At 39.4% G+C, this 23,150-nt stretch overlaps 1 protein-coding gene across 2 annotated transcripts in view; it reads right to left on the bottom strand.

The window, feature by feature from the left end:
• MYBPC1 (myosin binding protein C1) overlaps positions 1 to 23,150 on the bottom strand; it is a 94,957-nt gene that overhangs the window by 4,085 nt on the left and 67,722 nt on the right. For both annotated transcript variants that reach the window (XM_052639660.1, XM_052639661.1), the window contains exons 24-31: positions 22,538 to 22,672; positions 18,011 to 18,178; positions 14,016 to 14,104; positions 11,394 to 11,589; positions 6,771 to 6,910; positions 3,845 to 4,004; positions 2,711 to 2,847; positions 836 to 1,022 (exon numbers count right to left, since the gene is read on the bottom strand). In XM_052639660.1, the coding sequence (XP_052495620.1) occupies positions 836 to 1,022; positions 2,711 to 2,847; positions 3,845 to 4,004; positions 6,771 to 6,910; positions 11,394 to 11,589; positions 14,016 to 14,104; positions 18,011 to 18,178; positions 22,538 to 22,672 (1,212 nt within the window). The remainder of the gene's footprint in view (positions 1 to 835; positions 1,023 to 2,710; positions 2,848 to 3,844; positions 4,005 to 6,770; positions 6,911 to 11,393; positions 11,590 to 14,015; positions 14,105 to 18,010; positions 18,179 to 22,537; positions 22,673 to 23,150) is intronic.

The raw sequence follows: 23,150 nt of genomic DNA, 5'->3' as shown, positions 1-23,150 counted from the left end.
GGTGTATGAGTCTTCATGGTGTCCCCAAATAGATACTGATTGTCAAGAAAAAAATTTCAGCATAAAACTTATCTTCAATTAATATAAAAATTGATTAAGATGACAATTACACTGAGACTTTTCTACGACATCAATTTTTATGTCTTTTCTTGGTTTACAATTAGTTGCAACACTTCTGAAAACTAGTATAAATGAAATATATACCTCCAAATGGATATTCTCTAGTGAGATTTTAAAAGAAGTGGGTTATGTGTATGCTGAATTCTACATATGGAGAAGGAAATGGCAACCTATTCCAATATTCTTGCCTAGAGAATCCCATGGACAGAGGAGCCTGGTGGGCTACAGTCCATGGGATCTTAAAGAGTTGGACACGACTGAAGCGACAGAGCATGCACATATGTAATATTAATTACTAAACTAGCAAATTTGCATATATAGTTTCACAAAGACAGTAAACTAGTTAAAAATAGTGTAAATTCCTTAATTGCGGCTTTATCAGTGATTTTTTACATTTATCTAAGATGGACTACATCACGAAAGTAATACCCCTTGACTTGAGTCATTGTTACCATGCTGTGCACATAACACAGTTCACTGAAATTAACAGTCCTTTAGATAACAAGAATTTCAAGAGATGAAAATAAGTCTATTAAAAAATCAAGTAGCCGTCACAAATAAAGTGAATGCAGAATGTAAAAATGTCCTCTCCTTGGATCTTAACCCCCCCTTCCTAACCTATTCCCAAAATGCTAGCAAGCAATTTGGATTAGGTAATAAAGATAGTAATTAAATTATTTTCATTTCGGTCTACACAAGATCTGGGATGTCCTACCTTTCACCTCCAGTTTGCATTCGATCTCCACTGTCCCAAGGTCATTGACGGCTTGGCAGCAGTAAGTGCCCCCATCATAGGGGCTGGGCTTGCGAATCTCCAGAGTACAGACCCCTTGGTTGCTGAACATCCTGTATCTTGGATCATCCTTAATAGCAACTTTGTTCTTCATCCAGGTAATTTTGGGCTGAAGATGGAAACAAACTAGGTCAAAACATATCTGTACTCAGCCTGGGGTAATAGACCATCCAAGCCAGTGACAGAATGTTAAAATGTGGCTTAGAAAGAAAACACTACATCTAAGAAGAATCCATGTCAATTTAGGCACTAATTCTCTTCAAATTAAATTCTACTTAATGCTTGGCCAGGAAGCAAATGAGCAGTTTCGAAGAAACAGCCAGATTTGTTTAGAGGACAGCCCTGGGGCGATCTTCCCAAACAGATTCAATTACATTTAAATTCCATCTACATGTCTATGAGATTGACTCATCCAGGAGCATGTATATTGCTCAATGTTTTTCAAAGAATCCCTGTAAAGTGTCATCACTGGTCAATTTTCTTTACGTTTTCCCTGATAATGCTCTTCTAACTTTTTACGGGCTGCTTAACCCTCCTCACTATTTAATCTCTCTTCTGACATCTGTTTTCATCATCTGGTGGCAATGGATGGACCTGCTCCAATCAGATAATCCCAGATCAATAATGATCCAATCACCCAGGAAGGCTACTCCATTCTGCTGCACCAACACTAACTCTCCTTTCCATTCTCACACTGTCTCTTCTTCCTTTCTGTAAACACACACTCTTGCCTCTATCTCTTAAATGATTTTGTCTTGCTCAAACCCAAAAGATAGCACTTCTCAGTGTCCTCACTGTCCTCTTTCTCCTTCCACCTTTCCAATGGGCATATTCCCTGAGGCTCACATCTTGGTCCTTGACATTTCACTTCACTTCTCTCTTTCTTCTGATATTCCTTTCTAGAGTTTCAGCTCCAAAGGGTGGGATGCAGCAATTCCATGCTTGGGGCACCCAAACCAAGAGGCACAGCCCCTCGCCTTTCTCCCAAGCTCCGGTGATGTTCTTCTCTCCTCCTGGTCATTCCCACTTGCACGTACCAACATCACCTCCAATTAAATATAGATTTAGCATCTTCTTTGCATCCTCAGTTTGGCTTATCCCTTTCACTTCTCTATTTCTGCTCTTGGCATATGCTGGAAAAATATCACCGTTTGCAATTTTTCCAAATTCTAGGGCACATTCTTTCAGCACTACCCAGGGATAGACAGCTCTGTGGGCAACATTCATTAATGTGTTGCTCTTTTCAAATGCCGACAACATGTAACCTGTTCAGTCAGATGCCATCTCTCCTTCCTAGTGCTCTGTACCTTTATCACCAAACATTTTGTATTCTGCCTTGCATTATAGTGTCATCATTTGCTTTACACTATTACAGGAAACCTGTCACCTGATTTTTCAGATGACACAATATTACTTCCATCTCCTTACCTCTCAGTTCTTTTTAAAATAAGTGGTTTGTTTTTTCCTTAGAAAATATTCGTTAGTTAGTAAAGAAATATTTTATACATTTAAATAGTGTCCTTTATTACCCACCAACATCATCACCCTGCATGTCCCATCTCTCTATCCCAAAAAATACACACACACACATTGAGCAGTTGGAAAGTCAGCTAATATTACTGTAGGGTTGGCCAAAGTGTTCGTTTGGGTTTTGCCATAAGATGTCATGGAAAAACCTGAATAAACTTTTTGACCAACCCAATACTTACAATTATAACATAGCAAATATAAAAGATGGAATTTGGAGTTAATTCTTAAATTTAATTTAGTGTGATTAAAAAAAAAAAAAAAAGGTACCTTAGGATTTCCTCTCACACTGCAGTTCAGGGTAGCATTGTAACCCGCTACAGCATAGGTGTTGACCAATGGCTGAGTAAACATAGGTGCCTCTGTGAAATCGAAGTCTTCATACACTGGATTTTTGTAGATTTTGCCTTAAAAACCAGCATTAAAAATAAGTTAAAAATAAAAATATTATTCTCGGCATCGTTGACTACAATAAAGGCTTCCTTCAGTTGACTGCATGCTCACGCTCCCAGTCACTCAATTATGTCTGACTCTTGGCGATCCCAAGAAGTGTAGCCCACCAAGCTCCTCTGTCCATGAAATTTTCCAGGCAAGAATGCTGGAGTGGGTTTTTCTTTGCTATTGTAATATTATTTGCTAATTAAATGTTTTAGTGAAAAAAAAAAAAAGAAAAGAATACAGGTGTGGGTTGCCATTTTCTTCTCCAGGGGATCTTCCCTACCAGGGATCGAACCCAAGTCTCCAGCATCTCGTGCATTGGCAACTGGATTCTTTTCCCACTGTGCAACCTGGGAAGCCCCTCTGAGCTTAGAAAAACATGTAAAAACATGAACAAAGGCATTCATTTGGGAAGGTACCAATTACAACCAATCTCACATGGGACAGAAAGCCATACAGCCATCTGGAACCCAAATAAATATTGGGAAGAATTCAGTGTCTGGGTGTCTTGCTCAACAATGTGTTTTAACCTGAATGTAATGAGGAAAGGCTGGAAGGACATGATTTATGAGGAAATGAAATGACAGGGGTGGAATCCAACTTCTCCTTTCATTACAAAATGGCTCTCATAAGTAGCATCCTTGAAGGTGTCCAGGAATAGAATAACCCAAGCTCTAGAAGTAAATGGCGACTTTTTCCTATCCCTGTGATGTTAGTCATTGAGAGACCCACTGTCCAGATGTTGGAATGAATGAAATTATGTATGTTAAAAAATATAATCATAGTACAGTTTCCCTTAAGATATTTTACACGTAAGATTAAAATTTCAGTTGGACATTCCTACCACAGGTTTGAATGGGTGTTTATGATTTCTTATTCATTTTGCCACATCTCTTTTTCTTTCTGTCTTCTCTGTCTCATCACTTAAAACTAGGTTCACGGATGTCCAGCCCTCTCCCAGCTCACCGTCCTTGGCAATCACGGCACTCTCTTTTGTCATTGTTGCATCTTCACTGAGGCCACACATGTTTTCAGCAAAGACCCGGAAGTAATACTCGTTTCCAATGACCAGTTCAGTAATGGTGGCACTGGTTCGGTGATAATGCTCAATAACAGTGAACCACTCCTAAAAAACAAACAAAGATAATTTAAGGAAAATCACTTCAAAATACACAGCTATTTCAACTGTTAATTAGAATAAATAACAGGGATGTTTCATTAACTAAAAGGAAAAAAAAGCACTAATTTTTATATTGAGGGTAACAGAAATGTATATTTAATTTAATACTTTATAATTAATTTATACCTGATGATGTAATTTAATATTCATCTATACATTAGATTCATTTACCTGAGATGATGATGGAAGAAACTTTCACATAATGAGCTGTGGGGATGTCATTCTGGCTTATATGTGGTTTAACTTAAAATTTATACTAACTAGAACAGTCTGTTTTGTGGCCTATTAAACATACATTGTACATCTGCTTTAACCATTTAAAGAAAAGCATGCATTGCCTGGAAGTAACGAGCGTCTCTTTTGAAAATCCAGATAAATGCCTCCCTTCCTGGGACATTAATGCTGGTATACGTTCCATGATAAAGCTCCCTTCCCAAGCAGAGTCATACTGATGCTAAATCACGAGAGAAAAGTTAACATCACCCAATCAATTTGCCTACTATCATCATCATAGGTTCTTTCAATTCTTTGTTCAATTATTAATTATTACCTCCTCCCTGTTTACCCTCCCACCATTCCACTTTGGTCATAGTCTTTCACCTTGACCTGGCTTAGTTTTCTTCACAGCACTTGTTACCTTAACTATATCATGTACTTACTATTTTACTTGCTTTTTCACTACTTTCCCCATTGCAATGGGTGTACAGTGATGGTTAAAAATGTACTTTTCTTCTCACCCCTTGTGTCTCCAGCGCCTTATCGCAACACCTGGTATATAGTGGGTAGCATGAACAAAACTGAATACTTGAATGATTGAGTGAGTGAAAGTTATGTTATTCTTTCTTTTTTTTTTTTAATTTTTCCTTCACCATGTCAAGAAATAAAGTGGCTTCAAAGTTTATCTTGCCACTAGTAAAAAACCACATTGTACTACATATATTTAGTACCACTAATTGAGAAAATACATTTCCTGACCAAAAAAATCTTAAAGGAAAAGGATTTTTCTTGCAATGTTTAGGTCCTCTGACCTCTGTTTTAAAGACACCCAGCAATTGTAGTTATGTCCTCCTTAATTTCCAAAGCACTTTATGCACACCTTTATTCCAACATTTATTATATATATATATATTTTAACATTTGGTTTATGCCTTTCTTCTTGCTTATACTATGAGTGCTCCAAGAGCATGAGTTGTCTATTTGTTTTTGATCCAGCAGCTAGAACATCACTCAACAAATAGGAAATGAATGAATACATGAATGTCTTGGCATACATCATGAAAACAATGTTTATGGAAGGTATAAAGGACTACAGGAACTTAAGTGAAAAACAGCATCTGTAGACACAGTGAGACAGTGGTGTGGTGAGCTCCTGGGAAGTGCACTGGGCACAGTGAGCATCTTCAGGTCTGCAGGTCTGCTGAAATGCACCAGAAACACAACAGTGCGGTGTTGGGTTCCTCCCCTGTCAGCAGGTAGAGCTAAGACACGTGAAGCAGCAGCAAAATCCTGGCTCACCTGGACTTGACTAGATATCTAAGAAGACAAATGCTGGGCAGTGTGGTAGGGATGGGGCACTGGAGGAAATGCAGTACCCCTGGATTCACTACCAGTATCCAGACAAAGGTCCAGGGAAGAGCCCTTTTTGCTAAGGAAATCCAAAATATTCAATACTTTCCTTGCAAAGTTGCCCATTGATCTAGCTCTCAAGCTGTCCAGGTTTGGCTAAAAGATGTTTCTTTAAATGCCAAGTCTTATTTTGTCATGTAGCACCCACCCAGGAGTGTGGGGAAAGACAGGATAGAAATAGTTTATGAAAAGGAAAGACTTGAAATCCATTCCTGTTACTTAGGTGGCTCTTTTCATCCCTCTCCCCTTCTATTAATCCAGTGTAACCTTATAACTTAAGTTCTTACTGAAATCTACTAGTATAAATGCCTAAAGACTTCCTGTCAAAATCATTCAGTATGATGTTCTACTCGTCCTGTGAGAATGGATAGTGGCTCTGTGACATTCTGTGTGAAACTTTCACTTATTCATTCACCGACTTACAGGCAGGGGAATGGTTGGTGTAGTGGGTGTAGTGGATTGATTCTGGTCAGAAAGACCTAGGTTTTAACATTTTAAATCTGGTGATTTCCAGCAATTCATTTACTCTTTTGAGCCTTAATATCCTCATTTATAAAGCATAGGTAATAATAATTCATATTCCAGTTGATCTGCTTCTTGAATACTCTAAGCTCTTTCCCTCCTCAGGACCTTTGCATATGCTGTTCTTTCTTTTCTAACTGGTATCTTTTTTTTTTTTTTTTTAAGACATCAGTCTACAAAGAGAAAGAAGTTGCATGGGTGCAAATTTGAGCCAGAATTCAGAGTGAGTAAATATTTGCTGAATGAATAAATTTAGTGAATTCTATTGAGCATTCTATTGTCTTAGCCTCTTGAAAAACAAGCAAGGTAAAGTTCACTGTCTTTATTTTACATATGAGGGAAACGGAAATCAAAGAGGTCAAGTGACTGTTCATGTATATGTGGTCTTAGGTGGAAATTAAAGTCCAACTCTCCATGGCTCCTAAGGCCTTACCTTTCCCACTGTGCATGTCACTTCTCCACGACCCTCATGAGTTCCTCACCAAAGAGGACTTCATGCCTCCCCCTTAACTTCTGATGAACTATGATTTTGCTGCTGCTGTACCAGAGAAAGCCAGACCTTACCATGCTCTTCTTATCAGCCTTCTGGATCGTGTACCCTGTAATGGCAGTATTTCCATCATCCCTTGGTGGGGTCCATGATAGAGCAACATTCTCTCCCCAGACATCCTCAATCTTCACAAGTTGGGGTGGACCTGGACGGTCTGTAGGATAAATTCATGGTGTCACTGTGAGGTCACTTTCCCCCTAATCTAGACCTTGTTGTAGGAGGGTATTTAAAATGTCCTTTCCTTCCCATCCCAGAGAATAGCAAGGAGAGATAAAAAAGCCTTCCTCAGTGATCAATGCAAAGAAACAGAGGAAAACAATAGAATGGGAAAGACTAGAGATCTCTTTGAGAAAATTAGAGATACCATGGGAGCATTTCATGCAAAGATGGGCAGAATAAAGGACAGAAATGGCATGAACCTAATAGAAGCAGAAGATATTAAGAAGAGGTGGCAAGAATACACAGAAGAACTATACAAAAAAGATCTTCATGACCCAGATAACCATGATGGTGTGATCACTCACCTAGAGCCAGACATTCTGGAATGTGAAGTCAAGTACCTTAGGAAGCATCACTACGAACAAAGCTAGTGGAGGTGATAGAATTTCAGTTGAGCTATTTCAAAGCCTAAAAGATGATGCTGTGAAAATGCTGCACTCAATATGCCAGCAAATTTGGAAAACTCAGCAGTGGCCACAGGACTGGAAAAGGTCAGTTTTCATTCCAATCCCAAAGAAAGGCAATGCCAAAGAATGCTCAAACTACTGCACAATTGCACTCATCTCACACGCTAGCAATGTAATGCTCAAAATTCTCCAAGCTAGGCTTCAATAGTATGTGAACCATGAAGTTCCAGATGTTCAAGCTGGGTTTAGAAAAAACAGAGGAACCAGAGATCAAATCACCAACATTTGTTGGATCATAGAAAAAGCATTCCAGAAAAACATCTATTTCTGCTTTATTTACTACACCAAAGCCTTGACTGTGTGGATCACAATAAACCGTGGAAAATTCTTCAAGAGATGGGAATACCAGTCCACCTGAACTGCCTCCTGGGAAATCTGTATGCAGGTCAAGAAGCAACAGTTAGAACTGGACATGGAACAACAGACTGGTTCCAAATTGGGAAAGGAGTATATCAAGGCTTTATATTGCCACCTGCTTATTTAACTTACATGCAGATTACATCATACGAAATGCCAGGCTGGATGAAGCAGAAGCAGGAATCAAGATTGCCAGGAGAAATATCAATAACCTTAGTTAGTCAGATGACACCACTCTTATGGCAGAAAGCAAAGAAGAACTAAAGAGCCTCTTGATGAAAGTGAAAGAGGAGAGTGAAAAAGTTGGCTTAAAACTCAACATTCAGGAAACTGAGATCATGGCATCTGCTCCCATCACTTCATGGCAAATAAATGGGGAAACAATGGAAACAGTGACAGATTTTATTTTCGGGGGCTCCAAAGTCACTTCAGATGGTGACTGCAGCCATGAAATTAAAAGACACTTGCTCCTTGGAAGAAAAGCTATGACCAACCTAGAGAGCATATTAAAAAGCAGAGACATTACTTTGCCAACAAAGGTCTGTCTTGCCAAAGCTATGGTTTTTCCAGTAGTCATGTATGGATGTGAGAGTTGGACTATAAAGAAAGCTGAGCAGCGAAGAATGGATGCTTTTGAACTGTGGTGTTGGAGAAGAGTCTTGGGAGTCCCTTGGACTGCAAGGAGATCAAACCAGTCAACCCGAAAGGAAATCAGTCCTGAATGTTCATTGAAGGGACTGATACTGAAGCTGAAACTTCAATACTCTGGCCACCTGATGCAAAGAACTTACTCATTGGAAAAGACTCTTTTCCTGGGAAAGATTGAAGGCAGGAGGAGAAGGGGATGACAGAGGATGAGATGGCTGGATGGCATCACTGACTTGATGGACACGAGTTTGAGCAAGCTCCAGGAGCTGGTGGTGGACAGGGAAGCCTGGCGTGCTGCAGTCCATGGGGTCACAAAGAGTTGGACACGACTGAGTGACTGAACTTCCTTCCTTCCCATATTTCCACCCACAATTCTTCTGTATTTTTCTTCTCCAGAGAAGTGCAATGCACTCCAGCTTAGCTTATCTGCAAATGCTTGACTTTCATCTTCATGGAAAGAAAAAGGTTTTGTAAAGAAAACTTAAATGAACCTTCAAATCTCATTAACCATCCTCCAGGGGCCGATGACTGGCGATGAATCACAGGCTACTCTGCCTAATGGAATGGTAAGCTGACACTGGACTTGAAATCTTAGAGTCTACCTGGGCTGTGAAAGGCCCAAAACCCACAGCCTGTGAGAGGGGTTTCCTGCTGTACTAAAAAGGCATCTTTAATGGGAATGAGGAAAACATGCTTCTTCTGCCATCTCTCCCTTCAAGATTCATTGGTATTTATCAAGTGTTTCCATTTTATGGAAGTAAAATGCATTCATGAGGAAGTCAAGTTTTTCTTCACTTTATTTCTGCATCATGAATTTCTGTGACCTCTGACCTTCCAGTAAATGGCAGTAACATTCAGAAAGGCCAAAAGTTAAGAAAACTAAGCTTTTTTTTCCCCTTTGAGGCCCCTAAAAAAAAAAAAAAAAAAAAACACCTTGCACAGAAGTGCAAGAAAAGACAATAATAATATGTCTTTTTTAAGACATAATTTCTTCATTTTTTTTAAGGGAAATTTCACATCTGTTATCCTCTGCAATACAAGCATGATCCTTTCTGTCCTGAAATATTCTTCAGGAATTAAAATGCAATTATAGTTATTTCTGTTTGTTTTTAGTTGCTAAGTCATGTCCAGCTCTTTGGTAACTCAATGGACTATAGTCTCTGTCCATGGAATATCCCAGGCAAGCATACTGGAGCAAGTATTTACCATTTCCTTCTCCAGAGGATCTTCCTAACCCAGGGATCAAAACTGTATCTCCTGCATTGCAGGGGGATTCTTAACATTGAGCCACCAGTGAGCTGAACTTCCTTCCCATATTCCCTATAGTTATTTTTACATGAAATGTCAGACTGAAAAGAGTAAATATCAGAGTGTTTCCTGGTCATGTTTTTCTCTTTTAATCAACATTTAACAAGCAGTCTTCATGCGCTCCAAGAAGGAAACCACAGTGACAATCCCTGCTTTCTTTCCACAATTACCAATGACAAGCCTCTACAAGCACAGTCTTTGACCTCCTGTTTTCACCCACTTGACCTACAGACAGCCGGCTTCTCTAAGCTCAGCCTCCCATGTGCACTCATCTGCTTCATCTTCAGAACTGGCGCTGACTTTTCAAACACTTGCCCCCAAGAATAAATGGCATTGTTAGATTTTTATGGCCATGGCAGAAACATAAATCTGGGGCTAAAAAAAGTAAGTAGGATAATCACTGTTACTATTTACACTCTGAATGTGTGAGTGACGTGCCAGGCACTTTTAACTACCTGGTAAAGTAACTACATGTCAAAGTAGGAAAAATTAAAAAGTCCTTCCCCAAGTTTCAGAGGGTAAGCCTCTTCCAGATCCAACTACAAGAGCTTCCATTAAAATGGAGCCAGGTCAGACCCAACGGCACACACAGCATCCTCCATACTCTCTTCTACTTAACAAAAATCAAGACAATTTAGTCAGTGGGAAAAGAATGTTTAGTTTAAAGGACATGACGTAAGGGAAGGCTTGCCATAGGAAGTTGCTCTTTTGGTTGGAGAAACTGTTGTTCTAGCACATTTGCTGAACTGTACTAATAAAAATGATTGGAGACAAGGATTCTCCTAACTTTGCTCTTAAATTCATTTCTTGACACTGCAAAAATTATAGAACAATTCAAGCAAAAAGAGTCTATTTATAAGAAATCCTTTCTCTATCACCCTGACTGTGGAAAGAAGCAAGAACTAACCTTCTCTGGACAGGTAAATATCTAACTAGCCCTGCACGACCAACCACAGTTCAGTCTTTGATTGTTTAACTCTGTTTGGGTACACCTTTCTTACATTTAATAAAAACCTTTCATTCTCCATTAACTTTGTGCTAAATCACTTCAGTCGCGGCTGGCTCCTTGTGACCCTATGGACTGTAGCCCATCAGGCTCCTCTGTACATGAGATTCTCCAGGAAAGAATATTGGAGTGGGTTGCCATGTCCTCCCTCCAGGGGATCTTCACGAGCCAGGGATCGAAGTTGCATCTGCATTAACTTTACTATTAGCCAATTGTAAATGAAGTAAGAAACATGTTATATCTACATGTTTTCTTGTAGAAAAAATCTAAAATCTACAATGCTTTCTTAATGCAAGAATTCAACACAAGAAGTAGTTTTATCATCAAAGAGCTAAGAAACAGGGTAAGAGAGACCTAGGATGTCAAACAGTACAGAGGGCTTTCACTAGAAAGTACATATATTAATTTCATTTAATATATCTGCCCTGAGTTTCTCATGATTAGTCCTTTTCATCAGTCAAAAGTTACTCTAACAAGCTAACCAATTTTACTAATTTATCTTTTTTCTTAATTCTAAAAAAAGGAATTTTTTGTAGAGCCAAGCTAACAGAAATTCTGACTCTTTCCTTATTGACAAGGACAATTTGTCTCCATACTGCATAGAATATTCTAGTTTCTTCCTCCAAACCTACCAATAACCCGGATATCGATGGATGCAGTTTCCACAAATTTTTCCACTTTGACCTGCAGATCATATTTCCCAGAATGGCTCCTCTCTGCTTTTCTGATGAATACGATTGTATCAGTCTCAGAGTTGCGAATGTTGATCTGATTCTTATCGATAGGTGCACCATCTTTTGTCCAAATTAATTCTGGTCTTGGTTTTCCCTTAAAAAAGAAGACAAAAAGTAGAGATGGAAAGGGATCAGATTGTCTCCAGATTTTCTCAGCATTAAAAAAAATGGTCAGTGGCTTACCCTATCCTTGGCAAGATTGGAAAACTCTCTGATGCTGGGCAGTTACAGCAGTAATGTAATATTCACTATTGCCCATCAATTGCACTGGGTATGCAAGGCACTGTTGGGTACATGATATTTATAACTTCCTTTAATCTTCATTTCACAGTAAGTATCATTATCCTCATTTATTTATTTCTGGATAAAGGTATCAAATGACTTGCACAAGGCCTTGCAGCTTAAGTGCTGGAACCTGATCTTCCAGCCAGGTGTCTTCAGCTCCAAGTCCTGTACATCCCAGCCTAATGGTTCAGAACATAGGCCCCGAGGCCCCAAAATCTGTATTTGGATCCTGACTCCGCTGCTTGAGAGCTATGTGACTTTGGGCAAGTTACTTAAACTCTCTGCTTCAGTTTCCTAATCTGTAAAACGGAATGAGAGTAGTACCTATCTCACATTGTGGTTACCAAGACTGAAGTTCTAAGCTTCTGCGCACTGCCTGTTTCCTTGATCATCTCCATGTTAATGATTATTATTCCACTGTAATATGTTGCTCATTTTAGATTTGTCTGTAATTCTCTCTCTGATAACAGCTGAAACTATTTTTTAAGAGCAGACTTTGGTAATTATAATGTCATTCGAGGACGTGAGTTTCAGTTTACATTACAAAGGAACTTCGTAGGATTCCAGGTCTCATTTCTCATTTTAGACTACAATTTATTATTAACTACTAGGGGAAAAAATTGAGTTCTCTGATAAAACATGAAGTGAAAAAAGCACTGGATTTAGTGTCTGGAGACATAGACACTATTCATGGCACTACTATTTTCCTGCTGTGTGACTTTGGGCAAATCACTTAACTTCTCTGAATATCAGTTCCTTCCTTTCTCAAAGTAGGTAAGGAAATCTGCCATTCCTGCCTCTCACATGGGGCTCACGTGAGGTCTCAGAACTCCAGAGGCTACATAAATAAACAAACATGACATACTAGTCTCACCATCCCTCTCCTGGTAGATGACCAGCCCCTAGGGATGCCATACACATGAGACCCCTGTTCTCATGCTCTTTGCTTCCCAAGACCCAGTGACAGAAGCTGAATCCACTGCCTCCCCCTACAAGATCCAGAACTGGGATTAGCCCCAGTTGTCAACACGGTGTGGAGACTAGAGGGTCAATTCAGTTCTGGTGCAGAGCAGGGTCTTGGGTGCCTGCCTTGTACAAACTCCTAGTTTTATTTAAGGCTGAGGAAGGAGAGAAGTGGGAGGAATCTTGCCAAACCATCTCCTTCCTCCTCTGCCATGTTTACACTCACTTCCTCCTTGACTTCCATTCTGACCTCACGTATTATATAGAAGATAACTTCTAAGGCTGGGCCCCAAGCGCAATGAGAATGGCCTGAACTGGCTGTCCCTTTAGGTTAATTTTCACGGAAGCCTGAGTTTGAAACAGCTGTGGGTGTATGTGTGTGTTCAAATGTGTGCAGAGACCTAAATTTTAGTTCTAAGGCTGTCTGATATAACAGCCACAAGCTAAATGTGACCATTTAAGCTAAAACTAAGGAAAATTAAGGAAAATTAAAAATTCCTCCATCACCCTAGTTCCTAGCTGCTCTTTTTAAGTTAATAGCCTCATCTGGCTACTGGCTACCATATTGGACATTGCATTTACAGAATATGTCTATCATCACAGAAAGTTCTATTGAACAGCATTGTCTAAGGCACAAAAGGAATCAAATGAGTAAGGAGGTAATGGTGCAGTGTGTGTGTGTATGTGTGTGTGTGTGTATGTGTGTGAGAGAGAGAGTGCAAAAATGATTATTGTATGCAAAACCTGGTTAAACTTATAAACAACAGATTCTTCTTCAGGAGCAAGGATTTAACAATATTCATATACTTCAGTTAGTGACTTCAAAATTTCAAATTTCAGTTATCCCTCATTGGAACCTGGGTAATTTGAGTGTGGTTTGGGATAACTGTGGGAAACGAGCACATGTTGTTTTCCTGCGTGTTACAGCAATAACCTCACTTAAAAAGAAGATCATTTTTACAGATGGATAGAACCAGAGAGATCTTTAAGCATTTCTTGTTTGGTGTCTCCTTGGTATTTGCTCTCTGGCCCACTACAGTCATTGAGCTTCGGACAAGACGAAGTCTCATTTGGAAAATCTATGACAGTTTTATAGACTTCTGTACTTCTAAAGCAGGAGATTGTTTAGTCATTCTCCAAATCTGGTCCATCACTTCCTACTTTTCCTCTGAGGAAATTGAATCATGAATAACATAAATGCTGAAGTATCTCCTTTTACTCCTTAAACACCCCAGCATTGTAAAGAGAAAGTGAACAACCCTGAATTATTACCTGGAAAGGAATAACCAGATTGATGGCTTCTCCAACTCTGCGGATATAGGTTTGCTTCAGGTGCCTTGGGATGCGAATCTTTGGAGCCTCTGAGATAGAGTAGAAAAGCATAATTTTGTAGTTAGTACCATACACTGGAAGCACCCTTACATAAGCGTACCTGGCATATGCTCATCAGGATTTCCCTGTGCCTATGTCTGCAGTAAAATCTTAGGTGGGCCACTAATAGATTATATATGGTAACTTTGGTTCCAAATGTTACCTTCAAGAAGAGATGTTTTAACAGTTTAACTCAACAAAATTTACCCTTGACCTCTTTCATTTTCTGCAACTTCCTATTTTTATTGTGTGAGAGTTGGACTATAAAGAAAGCTGAGCACCAAAGAATTGATGCTTTTGAACTGTAGTGTTGGAGAAGATTCTTGAGAGTCCCTTGGACTGCAAGGAGATCCAACCAGTTCATCCTAAAGGAAATCAGTCCTGAGTGTTCATTGGAAAGACTGATGCTAAAGCTGAAACTCCAATACTTTGGCCACCTAATGCAAAGAACTGACTCATTTGAAAAGACCCTTATGCTGGGAAAGATTGAGGGCGGGAGGAGAAGGGGATGACAGAGGATGAGATGGTTAGATGGCATCACTGACTCAATGGACATGAGTTTGAATAAACTCTGGGAATTGGTGATAGACAGGGAGGCCTGGCGTGCTGCAGTCCATGGGGTCACAGAGAGTCAGACACGACTGAGTGACTGAACCGAACTAACTGAAAGCAAACACTAAAGTTTCTCCTAGGGCCTTATATATATTTTTCATAGTTTCTAACAGTGAGTGTATTCTCCAATGAACAATCGATAAAAGATCTATAGTCACCACATTAGCTGGTAGGACTGACCATTTTTTTCTCACCAGAAAATAATAATAAAAAAATAGCTTTGTCCAGCCAAAACTAACACAACATTGTAAACCAATTATACTCCAAAAAATTTTTTTTAATAATTAAAAAAACTTTTAAAGCTTTAGTACCTAGCACTTATTGCTTATGTAATTATGTTAGAACTTGATGGTAACTTTCTCCCTCTATGGCTATGGTGAAGTATGTAACATGCAGCACTAACCCACTGAATGTTGATATTCATTAAACACCACAAAGGTATTAGGACATGTGGATATAAACCTATCAAAGGCAGAAGAAAATTGAGGCTCATGGCTCACAGGGATGAAGTGGGCTCAATATCATTTGAGGGCCCAGTACGGAATAGTAAATGCTTTTCATGAAGGGACCAACTTAACCCTCACAGCTACCTTTATGGCAAAGGTATTCTTTTTACTTTATAATAAAGAAACTAAAGCCAACAAGGGTTTAAGTCACTTGCCCAAGGTGACACAGCCAGGATTAGAACCTGGAGTCAGCCTCTAGTACCTACGCTCTGCTTAGACACACAGACTACAGTGTCAGAGAGATCTGGGTTTGAATTCTAGATCAGACAGTAGATCTGGTCTCAGCCTACTCCACAAGATCTAATTCACAGGATTGTTGTGAGGATTAAATAAGGTCATCTAGAGAAAGCACTTAGCATACTGGCTGAGAATAGAAAGTGCTCGATAAACTCAGGAGATGATGATGATGGTGGTAGTGGTGATTATTGAATGCTCCAGCTGGAAGAGAACTTGAGGGATCCTCTAACTCCCTAACTTCACAGAGTTAAGGAAAAAGAGACTCAGCGAGGTTCCATAGCACACTAAACCATCATCATAATAAAAGCTAGCATATACCAAGAGCTTATTGTGTGGCAAGCATTTCATTAAGCAAATAACAGGGATTAATTCATTCAGCCCTCACAAGTGCTTGAGGTGGTAAATCCGATTATTGTCTCTGTTTTGCAGATGAAGAAATTAAGGCTCAGGAAAAGCAAGTCCCTTGCCTGAAACCGCATAGTCAATAAATGAAAGAAACAGAACTCAGCTTTCATAGCCTGTCTCCAGAATCAACTAAGAAAATTTGCATTCTTCACACTTTTTTCCATTCATTCATCCCCTAACCTCCCAAAAGGTTTCAGGCAGTCACACCAGAAGTCTGTGGCTCAACACAATCCAGATCTAGATGCTCAACCACTTTCCAATATTCTTTGCCCTAGAGCAGTGATGCTCAAAGTTTTTGGTCTCTGTATCCCATTACACTCTTAAAAACAATCAAAGGAAGGTCCTACAAAGCTTTTGTTTATATAGGCTGTATCTACCATATTAACCATATTAGAAATTAAAACCAATATATTTTGAAATATTTATATACTTACTTGAAAATAACAACATAAATATCATTTTAATGAAAACAACCATATTTACATTAACAAAAACTTGTGATATGAGTGGCATTCTTTTCTGTTTTGGCAAATCTCTTTATCGTCTGACTTTTAATCTATTGCAGTATGTTGTTTTGCTTGAAGTACTTAAAGAAAATTTGGCTTCACACAGAATATTTTAATAAATTTTTTCAGACAATTGTGGATATTCCTTTTTGATTCTACACTAAAACATGAATTGTAATTTCTTAAGGGTTAGCTACTTCCTGGTAGCTCAGACGGTAAAGCGTCTGCCTACAATGCGGGAGACCCGGGTTCGATCCCTGGGTTGGGAAGATCCCCTGGAGAAGGAAATGGCAACCCACTCCAGTACTCTTGCCTGGAAAAATACCATGGACAGAGAAGCGTGGTAGGCTACAGTCCATGGGGTTGCAAAGAGTTGGACACGACTGAGCCACTTCACTTGAAGGGTTAGCTACAGTGTGGAATCTAAAACCGTCTATGAACTTTTCATATTCTGTTACATTAAAGTCCATTGATCTACCTTTCATTTGAATGTATCTTACCCAGGCATGATTTTTAAACTTGCATTAGTCTTCTGGAAAATATAGCTTCACTGAATTATGCGGATCATTCAAATTTTGAAACACTGCATTCATTATTCAGTATCAAAACATTGCATTTGCTAGTATAACCACCTACTTTATCAGAAAAGATCTTAAGTATTAGAAAGCTGTCAAGTCGATGATGGTGGATACCAGTTTTCCAAAATTCTAATTTTTGCTTCAAAGATTAAATTTTTTCATGGACAAATTGACAACAAATACTGTAAACTGTTTTCCCTGAAGTTACAGGTTCACTCCATTCATTTTCTAGAAAATGTCTGCCAAATACCCAAACTCGACTAGCCAGAGTTTGTCACTGTCATTCTTTCAAGGAAGAATGGAGTTTCCTGGAATAGGGCACTAGTTTAGGCTCTTAACTCAGTTGCAGAAATACTTTTCCCTAGAGACAACAATTGTACTAGGGTACATAGCATAAAATCTTGACATATACTTTGCATTTCACTGTCACATATATAGGGAAAAAGTACTCAAGAACCAAGGTTTAAAAATGATTAATTTTTTATTATTAATCATTTAAATAATCATATTAAATGATTATCAATGACTTTTATACCTCATCAAGAACAGTCTAAGGCCCGTTTGTTTTAATTGGGAGTGCATGGTCGTAAGGAAGAAAAGACTGAGCAGACAATTTGGGGGCACGAATATGATCTGTGCTAAGGCACCAGCAGTTTTACACACCATTGCTTTTGCACCACCAGTGCAAAGGTCAGACATTGAAAAGGGAAAAGAACTATGAAAATGATTTTGACCTCACAGACTCATTGGAGCCATTGTTGCTGCCATACAGATCGTTTGAACTGTTTCTTCCCCCTTTCTCTCTCTCCATTATAAAAAGGCAGCCCAATCAGATTTGGCTCATGCAACCTGGTGTACTTATCTGGTCCTAATACTAGGTTAAAAACTGGGAATTGACCTCCCACACTGCCTATAAAGGGCTCTTTTGTTCATATCTAACTCCCAGGAGATATTAATAAAATATCAAAGGAGTGACAGCAAGAGAGGAGGTTTTCGGAAAGAAAGCGGTTAAAAAAACATGGAGACAAAATTTTGAAAGCGTTGCCACCTACCTATGATTTCCTTCACAAGGATGGGCTGAGAGTAGTACTTGGGCTCGCTGGCACCAGCGGCATTCACAGCCTTCACACGCACAAAGATCCTTGAATCCGTTGGCAGACCTGTGATGGTGAACTTGGTCTTTTCGATCAGTTCTGTATTTGCAACTATCCAGTCGTCAGCTAAAATCCATTAAGGAAAAAAAGAAAAGAAAAATAATAGTTAGTGAAAGAAATCATCTTGTTAAACAATTGACTCCAAACTACTATTTTACTCTAAATTAAATCATTTTGAGGGAATATGACTTTGCTTTGAAATCAGACTACATGGCTGGGCTTTTATCATATTTAAATAAAAAATGGCCTAGAATGGCTAAGGTAAAAATCAGGAATGATAGTTAGATTCTGCTATTTCTAAAAAGTCTCTTATACACGATACTAGGGTATCCTGAATGATAGTGACTGTTCCAGGAATTTTGTAGTAATTCCAATTTGATTTTACAGTATACATTTTTTACAATTGATATAACTGTGATATTTATCCATCAATATACATTAAAGTTCAGGGGAAAAGGAAAACGCTATTCTTATGAATGAGAGACCCTGACCTTTACAGTCATATGAGCTCTCCATTTTATCCTGGCAGGCTTATGATATAAGACAATAATATGGCCATGGGAAGTCTGGAGTAAAGTGAAGTGAAATGAAGTGAAGTGAAGTGAAAGTTGCTCAGTTGTGTCTGACTCTGCCACCCTATGGACTGTAGCCTGCCAGGCTCCTCTGTCCATGGAATTCTCCAGGCAAGAACACTGGAATGGGTAGCCATTCTCTCCTCCAGGGGATCTTCCCAACCCAAAGATCGAACCTAGGTGTCCTGCATTGCAGGTGGATTCTTTACCGTCTGTCACCAGGGAAGCCCATAGGAAGGATTATGCCCCCAATTATGAAGGAAAAAAGCTTATATCCACAGTAAAGAGGAAACACAGCTCCGGAGCCAAGACCTCATAAAGAACTGGCATAATCTTTCACTTCAGTCAAAAGTTCTGATTTTTTAAAATGTTTTTGGTAGCTTTGTCTATAACATCAAGAAAATTTAAACCCAGCATCCAGGTTTTACAAACATTTCAAGTTCTAAAAGTTTACATGCATTATTATGCCCACAGGGGAAAAACAAGAAAGAAGAAGGCTCAGTTCCCACCTTATTAACTCATGGCCCACCCTCCCCCTCCATCTCTAAGGGCGTTTTGTGTGTGGGTGTACTTCATGCTCGGTCTTGGAACATTCCCAGAAACTTTATCATACAGTAAGAAACTTTGAGATCTTTCAGAGAATACTTTACCTGGTAGATCATATGCAGCCTCCCCATTTTCATCAGACTGTTTTGCTGATGTACCTTTGAGAATCCGTCATTAAAATTAATTAAAGACACCCACTTTCACACCAGAAGAATATAGTATCAGTAGTCAGCATTCTCTGTTAGTAAAGTGTGCAAAGTATGCAAAGATATTTGTCTTCAGAACAGTGACGGAAGAGACCAAACACGTTAGAGGAGAGGGGAATTCCTCAGGAGGGGCACAGCCTGCTCTGTCCAGACTGTGTGTGTGTTTTTTTTTTTTTTTTTTTGGTCCTGAGGCACCTGCCACAGAGAAGAGGAGGAGAAAGGAGGCTGGGACACCTCCAACTCTGGGAGCAAGAAGTAGAAAAGAACAAAGCAAGACCCCGAAGACAAAAGCGGAAGAGATCCTAGACTCCATAGGGGAGCAGTCTGCAGTGGAACAGTCTCCCCTTGCTCTTGTCCCTGCCACCTCAGCTGGGGCGGGTCTGGTGGGTCCTCAGGGAACGTAGTTCTCCCTCTGTGGGGCTCACACATCAGAGCCTGGGAGTGAGGGCACTTGAGATAAGGGCAGCCCTGTCTTACCAGGAATTGGAAGTGTTCTCCATGAAAATAAAAACTGCCCTCACAGCCCAAGAGGCAGCCCCTGGTTGTCATGACAACAAGCTCTTGGTCTAGCAAACAAATTAAGCTATCCTGGGTTCCTGCATTCCACACAGGGGGAGGATGCTCCTGGCTCACAGAGGGGTTGTGGGTGTTCCCCCAATGGTTCAGAATGATGACCATCTAGGTTATCCAGAAGGGAGCAGGGGGATGGGGATTCTTCTTTCTCTTCTTTCAACCCTTCTAGAGTATTAGGGAGAAGGAGCAGCAAGCCAGAATATCTTGGTGGCTAGGAGGGCATGTGAATGATACAAATTACTCAGGACTTTGAAAAAGAGAAACACCTTGAATTCAATGGTCAGTTTGGGAGCTACCATGTTGATATTTCATAATGAAGAGATAATCGATGAGAACATGAAACAGGAGACTGAGAAAACATGCATGAACGAGTGAAGAACTAGGAAAGAAGAAAATTTCAAGAGGAAACAGGACAAAGAAAGATCAGAGAGAAACAAAAACAGCTTTTCATGTTGGAACTACTTGAGGGAAACAGAGAAAGAAATTGGTGTCCAGGGGTTGGGAAAGGAATGTGAAAGTTATTTGATACATGAGGAAAAGTTTTCAGGAAGAAAAAGAACCAGGGTGAAGGAAGAAAATGAAGAGTAAAATGGTGCAGGCATTACAAAATAAAAACCAAGAGAAAGACAGAGTCCAAACCAACACACGATCTTATAAAAGAAAGAATTCTCTTACAGAATAAAACCTGACGTATCTAAAAGCATCAAACACTACAGAAATTAGTCTGGAGGACAACAGCCATTAAAAGAGAATGGAGAATAGGGCAGCCACAGAAAGGAAGTAAGAAAAGACTGCAAGAAGAAAGATAAACACGTTATGAAAGAACTTCCATAGAAAGCTAATTCCAACACATTACGTGGCAAAATATATACGTAATAATGACTGTGTACATATATATATGTATAGGGGGTATACATATATATCTACACAGACCACACACAAAATTATGTAAAATACACTCCGTTGTATTTTATCTAAGGTGGGTAACATCAAAATGACAGCCATCTATCATTTTGCTGTATCTTCTCACTTTTTAAACCTATCAGAAAGAAAAGAGTAAAGAATTTGCTCTGTTTCATACATACACAAAAGGTTCACATTCAGCAGCCCCATCACATAGAAGACTGGGAAATTCTGCCAGCGGGGCAGTAGAAATAGCAGAGAGGAGGGCTTGGGGGGGGTTCCAAATAGGAGGGGAATGGAGTAGGAATAAACCATAGTCTGAAATGCTCAAGATTTTATTTGTTGCCTGAGTGACAACGCCCCCTCCCACACTGGGATAACTCTGGGAACTGTTTCCCCCCTCATTGTTGTTTTGGTTAGTGGATTTCTAAGCCCTGGAAAAATCAAGCACAGTGCTCTGTGAGTGAGTGCATGTGAATGGAATGGAGTGTTACCAAGATTCTCTATTTCCCCTTTCTCTTCTACCCTCCCGACCAACTCAGGTTATTTCCACAGGTGCTCCCATCCAGAGGCCTGGGGCTTCTTTTTCATCAGTCTGCTCTTCGAAGTTTCTTCTTCATAGACGTTTTCCTTCTGTTCACACTCCTGTTTTCTCAAATGTGCTCTGGAGTCTCTCTTTCATTCATGTAAGAGTCATGTTAAAGTTGCAGGTCCAAAGAATTTTCTTAGAGGCTATCTTGGCCTCTCATTTGTCAAGATTTGAATAAACTTCGCTGGTGGACTGTTTACCTACCATCATCTAGAATGGAGCCTGAGTTTAGAGCTAGGGCAGTTTTATTTACCCATCTCCAAACCAAGACAAGTAGGAAATCAAAAAATACAAGAGGCTTTTAGTGAACTGTACTTTTTTTTTTGGTTTTAGATATACTCCGGCCCATATTATCTTGTGTCATTTTTTATTTTTAATTATTTCTATCAGTAAGAGGTTTTTTTTTGCCAGTTTCTAGTCACCTCCTAAATGTAAACCATGAAACCATTAACATTTTATACACTCATGTCCTGAAACAAATTACTGCCATTTGTTAAATCTATTTCTTACATCCTCTGGTGGAAGATTCTTTACTGATTCTTTAAAACACTGAAAGTTGTCCTTGATTATTCTTTTTTTTTTTTTCCTGTAAGAAGGCAGGAATTGATCACCAGATAGTCAAATATATAATCTCTCCTTACCTAGAAATAGGTAGCTCTGCTGATAACTGACCTCTGCTCAGTATAGAGTTTAGCATTTCCAATTTGCTTTATCCTAACTAGACTTTTATTTCACTTTGGCACATTTTGATTCCACCAATTCAAGAAGAAGGGATCCCTGAAGTTTGGTTAGAATCCCTCCTCCTATGTCCTAGATCTATCATGTGGTCAGATCTGGGAGCCCATCTGGATATTTTGGAGATCTCAAATGATTAATACCAATGAAGGGCTGAATTTTTTTCCATCACAGAAGGATGACCTTTGGCTTGTCATTTTCAGTAGGCAGGAGAAGAATTCCCAAGACAGAAACAAAAGAAAGGGGGGGCATATCTCACCTATTGATGACGATATTCGTTTGAATTATGAGTTGTACTTACTTCCTTCAAAGCAATACTCTAGCACATAGCCATCTAAACCTGCTGCGCCAATCTGGTCTGGGGGCCGCCACTTCATTGTGACTGTGGTGTCAGTTACAGAGTCAACGGTCAGAAGCGTAGGAGGGCTGGTTACAGCTTTAAAGATAAAAAAGACAGAAAAAGCAGAAACTATTACTACAGAATTATGGCACAGGAACTGTGGTAAAATGAACTAGGATACAAATAAAAATGCACACAGAAGCCCCCACATCTTAATAAAATTCAGTGAAGACTTCTTGAGTATACGCTGTGTATATGGCAAAGATTTGCCAGGCATGAAAAAATTTTAGAAATGCTGCCACACTTGCCCTCTACTTGGGAGGTTGGTGTGGGATTCTGGGAGGCCCAAAGCATTTGAAAAAAGTCAAAGTTTGAGGTCTAATGATCTAGTGTAAATTTCCCATAACTTCTCAATTTTCAAGTGCAAACTCTTCTTGAAAATTACATTTCTCCACTATAAGATGGCAGAGACATCTTATTTCTTTCTTTGCCTTTACTGAATTGACTTTTTTGGTTCATAGATAACATTTAAAGTGTAATTGTAAAGCAAAGAGACTAGCTTCCAAGTGTGCTT

The sequence above is a fragment of the Budorcas taxicolor genome, chromosome 5 (genome assembly GCF_023091745.1).
Source record: "Budorcas taxicolor isolate Tak-1 chromosome 5, Takin1.1, whole genome shotgun sequence".
Classification (NCBI taxonomy): Eukaryota; Metazoa; Chordata; class Mammalia; order Artiodactyla; family Bovidae; genus Budorcas; species Budorcas taxicolor.
Note: the sequence above shows the minus strand (reverse complement) of the source record. Positions and strands in the feature narration are given on the sequence as shown.